Below are 11,358 nucleotides of genomic sequence, written 5' to 3' on the forward strand. Positions count from 1 at the left end.
ACAATGTAATGAGTGCTTCAGAAGTACTATCTCACAGAATTCTTATAACACCTTTACATCTATCACTGGCCCATAGCTAGTAAATGGTAAACCTAGGATTCTAACTCAGGTCTCTAATTCCAGAGATTAATAATGTTAGAGGGGCGGGGATTTATCTCAGTGGTTTTGCCGCCTGCTGCGCAAGCACAAGGACCTGAGTTTGATCCCCAGTACCAAAAAAAAAAATAATAATAATGTTAGACTTTGTTTATTTGAATAGTGTAATAAAGACAATAAGAAGACAGCAATAGAATCTGGAATGGCACAATTTTTGTTTTCATTCACAAATGTTGTTACAATAGGAAAAACATAATTTTTTAAAAGTTTGTTTTAAAAAACTTTTGTTATAATAACAAAACAATTTTTATGTAAACACTGCAGATAGTACAATGGGTAGTTTTTCACAAAGCTTAATTTTTTGACGTACTAGGGATGGATTAGCACATGCTAATAAAGCACTCTACTGCTTAGCCAAAACCCCCATCCCTCCCTTCCATATATGGATATAAATAGGTTTCCCACTGCACGTTATGGTTAAAAAAAAAAGTCAGAAACACTGTTTTATGTTTATACACAGGTATTTCTATGTCTACTAAGCGCTTGAAACATCAACTAATACAACTGCACATGAATTTCCATTTTACTTTATTTATGGATATATACCTTGCTATGAACTTCATTTAGCTTCTCCTGCTTCAGCCTCTCAAGTAATTTAAATTTAAATTATATAGAGCTAGAGGATGCCACATTAAAAAGCAGAGCACTACAGTTTGTTTTTACTTTTACATTCCAGGTAGATGGCATTCAACCAAACAAAATCTTACCTAAATATATGGCAAAGTACTTCATGTGAAAGTTGATTCATATAGTCCTTTGTTTCATCTGGTATAATTTCCTCTGAGATTTCATTATTTATGAGACACATTTTAACACTTTTCTTTCGGGGCCCCATTGATGTGTTCTCTCTAGTATCAAAGAGTAAATATTCCTGCTTACTTGAGTTCAAAGTACCTGAAAAACAAGCAGAGAACAGAATAAAAGAACACAACAAACCCAAGCCCAAAACTATCCCTATTAAAACTTATGTAAGACAATGTTTATAAATAAACCAGGTGTGGAGGTGCACATCTGTAAGCCCAGCACTCAGGAGGATCACCAGGAGCTCAAGGCCAACCTGGGCTAAACAGTGAGTTCAAAGCCAGCCTGAACTACACAGTAAGACTCTGTCTCAAAACCAAAAACAAAGCCAAAAAACAAAAACAAATTTTTACTTTAAAATACTGACGGGCAAAGCTACTGCTATTACAATAATATACAGTACACCATATTCCATTTTTTAAAAGTATTAATCTGTCCTAACATCTTTTTCTGAAGATCAGTTGAGATTTTAAATGTGTATTGTGTAGCATGAGTAAAATCCAGGAATCTAGAGGCCTGTTCACTAATTTGGACTCAACTGCTTCCTGGCTTAATTCACTCAATTTCTCCAAGCACCAATTTCTTTACAGGTTAAGATCACTAAACTGGATAGTCACAATCCCTTTCAACTCCAGGAGCTTGTGATTCTCAAAAGGTACTCAAAATAAATGTGTGAATTCACATATAAATGAATGCTTCTCTTCAGCTGTCAAGATATGCCACCTTCCCCATTTACAATGCCATTAACACTAAGGAGACCAACATTTCGTATAGATGTGAATTGAAACATACGGTGAATGTCTAAATTTAAAACATTTATTGCAGTAAGACTGTCATTAACCCCACCCCCATCCGCAAAATACTCTCCTTCACTTAAAACACAATCTTATCCCCATTATTCTTGCCACTTTCTAAAGCACTTCTGGAAATGCTCTTTCCTGAGTGTCTTTATTAGGTGTGTGATCAAAGACATTGTGAACTCTGCTGCTGCGTGCCATTCAACAGAAAGGCAGACTCACAAAAAACATTAACGGTGTGTCATCATCCACTTTATTCATCAGATCTGATTCTGGCTCTTCCTCAAATTCAAAATGACCAGGAAAGGTAAAGACGTTCAAGACAGCCAAGACAGCTTAAGATACTCATGATAAAAGACTTCCACAACTGCTTCAGAAAGTGACAAAGAATGATGGGATAAGTGTGTTCAAAGAAAGGGGGAATATTTTGAAGGAGGCAATGTGTCTTTTACTGTAATAATAACCTTTTTAAAATTTAAGCATTCATTATATTTTTCCATCACACCTAGTAAACTGTACACAATACAGCAGAGGAATCCTGAGGTGTCTTTCAGGTTCTTATACTGGATTTGCCAAAAATTACTTCTATGAACTTGAATCAACCTTTTAAATTCTTCATTCTCCCACCCACAAAATGAAGGGAGGAGACCAGACACAGTGGATCACAGAACCTTTCGTAAATCTAATGAAAACCATAGATCAAAAGTACAATTTTATATATAATTTCAGAGAACAATTTCCTCTCTTGTGACTATTAAAAAGTTAGTTCACTTTTGTATCACAGGTATGTTTAAAAAAAAAAAAATAACCCTTAGGCAGGAGGAAAAAAAGGAGAGGGAGAAGAGAAAAGGAGGAATGGGGGTAGGGGGAGAGGTTGGATGAATAAGCAATCAGATGTTTAGTTGATTAGCACTCAAGAGTAATCAATCGTCAAACTGGGAATATTTTTATAATGGTGGACCAGATAAAACAGTTTATATGAAATGTTGGTCTCCTTAGTAATAAGGACATTCTAGATGGAGAAGTAGGCATAGGTTGACAGCTGAAAGGAAGTTCACTTAAGTTTAATTCAGGCATGTTTTCATGTACTTATTTTGAATGTCTACTGTGGGTCTAGCAATGTGAACAAAAGACCCTGGGGGCAAGTGAAAATAGATGCGCAAATAACCAGGCAAATCAGCTTGGAATTACAAAATGAGATAAGTCCTATTTAGAAAGTAAACAGTAGCCTATGATAAGGGAGCCAGAGTCAGGGGTCTTCTAAGAAAGAAAGGACTGAGCAGATATCCAAAGAAAAACAGGAATTAACAATGCAAAAACAGAATAGGGAAGAAAGCAAAGCATTCCTGAAGGTGCAAATAGCATGTGTTCTTCACAAGGGGAAAGAGCTTTGTTCTACTAAGGAAGTAAAGTAAAAGCAAAGGTGTTAGGGTGCAGAAGGTGATAAGAAAAAAGATGGAGATAAGGGTGAATTACTTGCAGGGCTCTTAATCCACATGATGGGAACCCAGGGCACTACTAGGAAAGTAAGTGGAGTTACCACACTCCAGGGCTCAAGTCCTCACAGCGGGAGACGGACACCAGCAGGGTGGAGGGAGGTTACTGAAGTGCTTGGGTTCCTGGGTTCCTTTGCTGCAGCAGTAATGAGAGGAAACTGCTATGCTAAGTGAGTCCTCACGTTTCTTGTGCCTGTCTGTGTGTATTCTGGTCTCTTCCCTCACTGAAAGATTACAGTATTTATTTCTTCCAGGTATCAGCCCGTTTATCCCTCCCTAATCCATCCCTCAATTTGTTACTTTTAATTTTCTATGGCCTGGGAAACCAAAGAAATGCAATTTTAGAACTGTGTGGATTCCTGTCCACAGGCACCTAGTGGACACAGCATTTTTTAAAAGATCCATGACAAAATATTAACATTGGTTACCTCTGAGGAGTGAGGACAGGGATAAGAAAGTGAGAAAAAAAACCCTTATTTTTAACTTCATATTCTCCTGTATTGATCAGAATTTTTAGATTGGCCTTGAGTATTGTATTTCTTTAGAAAACTAATAAGCAAAACAGACAAACAAACAAAAATCAGCATACAAGAAATCCTGGTCCCAGATGATAAATCTTTCCATGCTAGTCCCATCTCACTTTCAACCCGCACCCCTTGCTACTGGGCACACTCACTGTAGCAGAACCACCAGCTTTTCAGTCTCACCAGACACTCTTTCCTAACAAGCTATTCACTGTGGCTAGAAGGTCCTTCTCCCCCCTTAGAAAACTACTCACTGGCCTTCAAGATGTCCCTTAAGTGTTTAGTCTTCTGTGAAGACTTCTACTCACTGTTTCATCTGTGCTCCTCATACAACTTCACATGTTTCTACAGCAATTTGTGTAGTGTTTCGGTCATGTTTCTGTCATGCAAAAGGACCTTAATTTTGCCTCCATCTTGCCTGTTCTCATAATAAATCCTCAACTCTGACATATATCCATATGCATCCAGTAGCTAACGCTGCTGCTAAAAACCATTTCACACTTCTGCGAGCACCGTTTCCTACCACAACCCTGAATGATCTCAGCAACAAGGCTATAACACTTATAATAATGTAATCAGATTCTACTCCAATAAAGACACACATAACAAACAGCTACTTCTATCATGCAAAAGCCTCAACAAAACTATTAAACAGTATTGACTGATCCACTTATGAATAACCTGTAGTTTGAATCAGGCTTCTAGTTACTGTATTTTAGCACATGCCTCAGCTTTAATACAGGAAGTAAATCTAAACGATCCTACTCCTTTGGAGGAAAACTAGTGCTTACCCATTATATTTAGTTTTTGGTTAAATTTGAAAAAATGGAAACCTAAGTAAAACAGGCAGAAGTTCCCTGACTATTCAGGTAAATACAAACACACAAACACACACACACACACACAAATTCTGACAACCCTTTAGAGACCATGTTCTTGACTCATTTAGTCCTTCCTTCTTTTGCTTCACCAAATCCACAAGACTTAATAACTAACAACTCCCTCTTATTTCATCTTTGATTATTCTTTGTTACTTTGCAGTGCTGTGGTTTTGTGGGTCATATTTAGTAGCCCCAGTGTACAACCTACACTATGTTTTAGACTAACTTACTGGTACCTTAAGTATCATTTAAATTTACAAAAGTTCTTGTTGAGTATTTAAAAAAATATTTACCCACAGAAATGTTACTATACAAAGTTTAGGTCTCCAGCAAACCCACAATAATCTATTAAACCAACAGTCTGCATTAACACTAACTACCAAAAAGCCTAAATTAGCAGGGCTAACAAAATTTTAAGACTGTATTCATATTTCTGTTATAAGCCTAGAATTGAAGGCTTGATCTTGTAGCTATCTACTTGACAGATGGAGTAGGGCTCCTCCATGTAAGCCTTTGGTGGGGATGAAAACCGGGATCAAAGATAAGCGCTTAATCTTTCGGATAGGTTGACCATTGAGGTTGTACAACCAGGTAGAAGGTCCACCAAGCCCTCTTCAGTCCAAGTAGATGACTCTGGAAATGTTCATGAGGTTAAAAAGCTTCCTCACTAAAGAACTCATTTATTTGCCTTCATTCCCAATCTTGACAAATGACAACAAAATTGTTTGTACTAAAGTTGGCATCCTCTTCAATTAAGTGAAATACCCAACTAGGCTATGCTGAGCATTTCATCCCAGGCACTAGGGAATAAAGGCTTGGTCTCCTTGTACAAGAAAACACTAAGAATTTCATGCAAGTGGTCCTAAGCGGTGAATATGTCTCTCCTCCAAGTATAGTCTCTTTCTTGTTTTCCTTTCAGTGGGCAGAGGGATAAAATAAACAAGAAAAGGAGAAAATGGGTGTGACCAGCTTTCTGTTTTCCTTTCTTCCCACCTCTTTCACTAAAATGTCATCATATCACTAAACATTTTACCCTCCCTTGAAAAACTCAACAAAGAAAGGAAGAAAGGTCCACCACAGTAGCAGGTAAAAAGAGAAGTAAAGAAAGGAAATTCCAGTTACCAGTAATAGAGAGAGATGAAGAGGAGGCCTAGCAAAGGAGTCATGGACATTCAAGAAAAGGTGAATATAAATAATCCATGAATATAAATATGTGAAGATTGTATTTTTTATTATCGTTATTTCTATGATTAGCAAATTCTGGAGGTTCAGATTCTTGAACCTCAAAGAAATGTCATTCTGATAGGATTACAGAATCAATCCAAGAATGTTAAAAGTTGAAGGGGCCTCCAGAGACTATCTTGTCACACAGTTAATTTTTGGTAGATTATAAACCTATATGAGAATATGATGAAAGTTGCAGGCCTTCTCCCCAGGCTCTTGAAAGCAGGATTACAAATATAATTTCACGGAGTCCCCAGACATCTAGAGATCCCTATCCAGCATTGGGTCCTTAAATTTTCAGATGGACAAACAGAACCAGAAAGGCTCACCTGCCCAAGGTCACATATGAATGTCAAAGCTCTGGCTCAGATTCAGGCTTCCCTGCCTCCACTCCACACCCCATCATCAAGTCCTCTGCCACAGCAGCTGTCTCCCTGCTTTCCAAAGTCATGCCCCAATGCTTGAAGATGGGCTTCTGGATGCTCTGACAGAACTGCCTCTGTCCACACCCTCCTTCACAAATTAGGGTTTGTGATCCATCTAATTTAGGCTTTCACATAGTATCTTGTGGTCACCTATAGCCATTCCACGACTGCCTGTTTGGTGGACCTTAGTCACAGAAAGTATTACTTTTGTCCTTGTGTTATAAGCACACAATTAAGCCTGAGTTGCTTATGAGTATTCTTTAAATCAGAGTCCTTCAAGAATACAATTGCTCAAAAAAAAAAAAAAAAAAAGAATACAATTGCTCTAGGAAGTACTTTTCTCCTTATTCTGTCAATTCAAATATCTGTTTCATGCCAAATGAAACTGTACCACCCCTGTATTTTATTTGGGTTGCTCCCAAAATTACACCTTTTAACCCTTAACGTTCGATGCTATCTCCTCCTCTTATAGTGAAACACCAACATTTCCTTGCTTGTAAAATCTCCTTTTAATCCTCTATTTCCATCATAAATAGTTTAACACTTATGGCTCAAAATTCTGAAAATTATTGACATCTATGCAAGTCTTTACTCCTTTATTCCTTAAACTCATCACAACTAAAAAATCTTACACTTGTTCTATCTTGTCAACAACCTCTTCCACACAAGACATACTCTACCTAATTACTCCTTTCCTCAGATCACATTAGGCACTCTGAAACACAGGCTTGTTTCTTACTAGCATTTCATTCGGCAGAGATAAATCAACTTATCTTGCAATTCAATTCAGGGACATATTCTTTCATACAATTTTCACAATTCTGAATCAATTTCTCATTCGGTATCTAATCAATGTCAATTCTCTAGAAAAGCTACTTCTTCTCTTGTTTACTAGTATCTAACCATCTCCATCCATCTTCTTACTCATTTATTTACTCTCTATTAGGTAGTGGGTGGTGACAAAGTCATTCTCCCCATGAAACTTATAGCCTCAGAATATAGGCAGATCCTACCACATTTCTTGCCTCAGTCATTTCAATTCACTACAACTCAAATTACTTTACATCACTCTCACCAAAAGAACTCCTCTCCCATTTAAAACTTCACAAAGACCTCTCTGGTCAGGCTTCCCTGCCTTTTAGGTTTCTAATGTTTCTATTGGCTTTAGCTTATATATATCAAAGTAATCTTGCATGTTAACTAATTAATGTTAATAGAAGGTATTATAGATCTACTGCCTAGGACACAGTATCTCGACTAAAGAAATGTCACACTACACCCAACAAACTGCTCAGATAAACACACACACAAAGAAGTTCAGTCCTGAAAAGGGCCTAGAAACCGTCCAGTTGAAACTTCCATTTTACAGATAAGGAAAGTGAGGCACAGAGAGAACTGAGCTGGTTTGGCGAAAGTCAGAGACAGAATGGGCCGTTGCTGAACCAATGATCCAGGCCTTCAACAGCACTTCAATTTTATTTCACTAACCATACTGAAACCTAGCTTTCCTTTTTCTCCTATAACCATTAATTCTTTTTTCTAAAGTTAAACTGAAAACCTCACGCAAACAGCCATTTGAATATACACACCTCTATATTCTTCACCCGAAGAGGACACCACCAGAATTACAGCATCACAAAATTTAAACCAGAAAGGGATTCTTACAGATCATCTAAACTAGTACTTTTCAAAATGAATGTTAAAAATTAAAAGCACCAGTATTTTTAAAATCTACAATAAATAATACAAATCCTCCACACTCCAATTTCTCCCTCCCCCAGAAAATAGTATCTTTATTGAGCCACTTTTTGGTCCTTTAGTTGTGCTGCTGAGAATAAGAAAGATTAAGAACAAGGGACCAATCCAACACCCTCCTTTGACAAAATAAGACACGTCAAATCCAGTAAAAGGAAACAATTTGTCCAAAGTTAATCATCAAGCAAATGGCAACTTTCAGGACAAAACCCAAGGTTCCTATTTTTCACACCACAATTATTTCACTGTTTAGATTTATTGTATCCTGGACAGAGCTTCTCAACGCCCAGGAATGCCCTTCAATGACTGGATACCTCTGGCCTGCTTCATATCTGGAAAGAAACACTGTGGATATCTCATCAGCCAGTTAATTCCTGGCTAAGCAGGGAGCAGGAAGGACATGCTTTTCAGGTCTATCGCTAAGTCTCCATGAAAGAGGAACTGAGAATATGTATTTCCAGAGCTGGCAGTGGCGTCGGAGACACCCAACACGTGCAATTTACAGATAAGCAAATTGTGGCACAGAGAGGATAATGGATCTGGACAAGGTCACGTAGTGAGTCGGAGAACGGAGTAAAACTAGAACTCAAACTCCTGATCCTCAAGGGCAGCAGCTTCTTTCAAAGATGTATTCATTGCATTCTGCTCAGGGTATCCCTCCAGTACAGCTGAACAAATGCCTTAATCCATTTACCGGCCTAAACACCAACTTAACGTTAAAATCGTGGCATTAGGAAGCCCGGGAGGGGGAGGGGCAAAAGTGAACCTCCCGTCCTCAGGAGCAAACCGAGGCTCCGAGAGGGCTCAGCATGCTGGGCTCCTGGGCCAGGAGCAAACCCAAAGCAAGGCCTAGAAAGTCAGGAGCTGCACTTTCCCCCCAGGTCTCCCCGCAGATCTAGGCCCTGAGGGGGCAATAGATCCACAGCCCAGACAGTTGGGAGTCCGGGTCTCCCCCATCAGGCAGCAGCCTCACACCCCCGTCTTTCTGTCCCCCGCGTCCGGGTCCCCTTCCCCTTATCCGCCGCCTCACCTACGCCGGCCCTCAGTCTGTTATTGTGGTTGAGAAGGAGGGAGAAACAGCACAAACACTTCCCGAGGCCCCCACCGCCGAGGCACTTCCGCTTCCGCCGCCGCTCCGGCAGTACAGAGTGTTGTCATCCGGGGCTGCTCCCATGCCTGCACCTTATCTCCATATTGGGTGTGGATGTCTGAGTCAGGGCGTGATATCCATGTTAAGTGTGGCACTTCAGCCGGCCTGCAACTGACTCTTTTCCCCATTTTTACCAGTGCATCAGGGCGGAAGCACCCGAATACTGATGCGCCAGAGCTAGTGATTTGCTCTTCAGCCAGGCGGATACTCTGTGCTCTTGGGTAAACCTTGGGATCTTTGTCATTTGTAGAGCAAATGTGTTTCAATAAAAATGTTTTCCAGAGTTCATTCAACTAAAGCAAACACTTTTTTTTTTCTTTTGGGAGGAGGGCTCCACTTAGAGATGTTAATGTTAAATTATCACTGCTGTGATTTCAGGACATTTTCTCTGCATGTGATTAATAGTGTTTTACAGTTCAAAGGACTTTCACATCAGTGTCTCCCTGAAAACTTTCAACAAGGGCAGGGGTCAGTTTAATCAGTTTTTTTCTTTTTTGAACGGATAGGTAATTACTTCAGAGAGGATAATTGACCCGCACAAAGTCACTGCTGGACTGAAATCCCATTTCCTTTCCTTACATGTAACAAAATAGGGTAAAATACCTAGTTTTAAATAGCTACAGATACAGTTGGTGTTCATGGAATCCATATGACAATTTGACAGAACATAGGAGATAACGGTCACATTGCAATAAAAAGGATAAAAACAGTTTATAGAGTGTCCCTTATTCCTTTATTCTTTTCTTTTTTTTTTCATTAAGTTTATTGGTACTTTTTAAGTATAAAATACAGTTACATTCATCATTGGGATCTTGTACCTTTACATGATGTATCTTGGTTCTTATTTTTTCCCCTATTCCCCTGTCCTCCCTTCACCCCCTCTACCCTACCCTATTTACAGACTTTGTTTCCATTTTTATCCTTTTCTCATATTTTTCCTTTTCCCTTCTTTCCTTTCCCCTACCCCTCCCATTTCCCATACTCCTTTCTTAGAGGACATTACCACAGATTTTACAGAATTTAAAAGGATATAGAAAGCATATTACAAAAATCTTAGCTGTCAAATTTATCTCAAAAAAGATTTTTTACTATAGTTGCACATTGATTGGAAGGATGTTTGGCTGATCTCTAAGATTCTCTTTGTCTTACACTTAGCCCTTTTCCCTTGGACTGTGAGTCCTAAGACTACATGAATTAGGTGTTAGCTGCCATTTTTCTCATCATGTGTCGAATCTCCATGGGACATGATCAAGTCAAAATTTGATGAAATTGATAAACAAGCAGTGAACAGAGATGGAAAGTTAGACTCCTGACAATGCTGAGTCTCTGATACAGCCATACCTAAGTTAAGACTCACTCTGATCCTCTTTATTGCCTGTGCCCACACATTTTTTATTTGGCCAAAGTTTCATTTTGATTTTTATCACTTTAAAATCAAAGAATCTTGACACATTTCTTCTTCTTTGCTAGCTATTATCCTCCTCCATTACACCAAACCTTTAGAAAACATCTGTTACCTCAAATAACCTTGAATGTGCCTCAGGAAGGAAGGTGGAGAGTTTAACATGTACCCGAGTTAGTAAGGCAGCAGTATCAGAGGTAAAAAGAAGGACTAATGAAGAACTCTGCAAAATTAGGGATATAGAACAAGTAACCAAGAGATCATAAATGCTTGGGTCTTTCTGGAATTGGGAGGACATTAAACTTTCCATGGTTATGGAATGTAAGGTCAAGTCCTTTTGTTTGGGAATGAGAGTCAAGAAAGCTCAGATGTCTGGATGGCATTTCCATACTTTTTACTAAGATATAAAGTGTTTTAGCTTCTGAGAACATCATAACTTTTTATCATAAATATAGACAAAATTATTAACTGTAGTAAGGGAAGACAAATAGGGAAGAGGCAGGTTTGAGGATAATCCATAGACTCTTGATAAGGAAGAGGCTGTATCTAGATAATGCAAAATACTATATTCTTTGTTTTCTTGACCTGCATTCATTTTGACTCTGGAAGTAGCACTTTAGTGTTCTTTTGGGGAACAATTCTTTATCTTTTTCTAGTTCATAGGATAGGGCTGACCCACTCCTGGATCTTATGGGGCCTTATAATTTAGACAATTTCAATGAAAGCTAAGCATGCTTGCAACTCTAA

At 38.7% G+C, this 11,358-nt stretch overlaps 1 protein-coding gene across 3 annotated transcripts in view; it reads right to left on the reverse strand.

Annotated features, from left to right (window-relative positions):
* Window positions 1–9,234, reverse strand: part of Fbxo38 (F-box protein 38) — a 51,503-nt gene extending 42,269 nt beyond the window's left edge. For all 3 annotated transcript variants that reach the window (XM_004854371.4, XM_004854370.4, XM_004854369.4), the window contains exons 1-2: window positions 9,090–9,234; window positions 864–1,050 (exon numbers count right to left, since the gene is read on the reverse strand). In XM_004854371.4, the coding sequence (XP_004854428.1) occupies window positions 864–991 (128 nt within the window). In that variant the 5' untranslated portion in view covers window positions 992–1,050; window positions 9,090–9,234. The remainder of the gene's footprint in view (window positions 1–863; window positions 1,051–9,089) is intronic.
* Window positions 9,235–11,358: the final 2,124 nt, after the last annotated feature.

The sequence above is a fragment of the Heterocephalus glaber genome, unplaced genomic scaffold, assembly GCF_053883595.1.
Source record: "Heterocephalus glaber isolate CG9 unplaced genomic scaffold, H.glaber_assembly_v1.0 deba00001463, whole genome shotgun sequence".
NCBI classification, from domain to species: Eukaryota; Metazoa; Chordata; class Mammalia; order Rodentia; family Bathyergidae; genus Heterocephalus; species Heterocephalus glaber.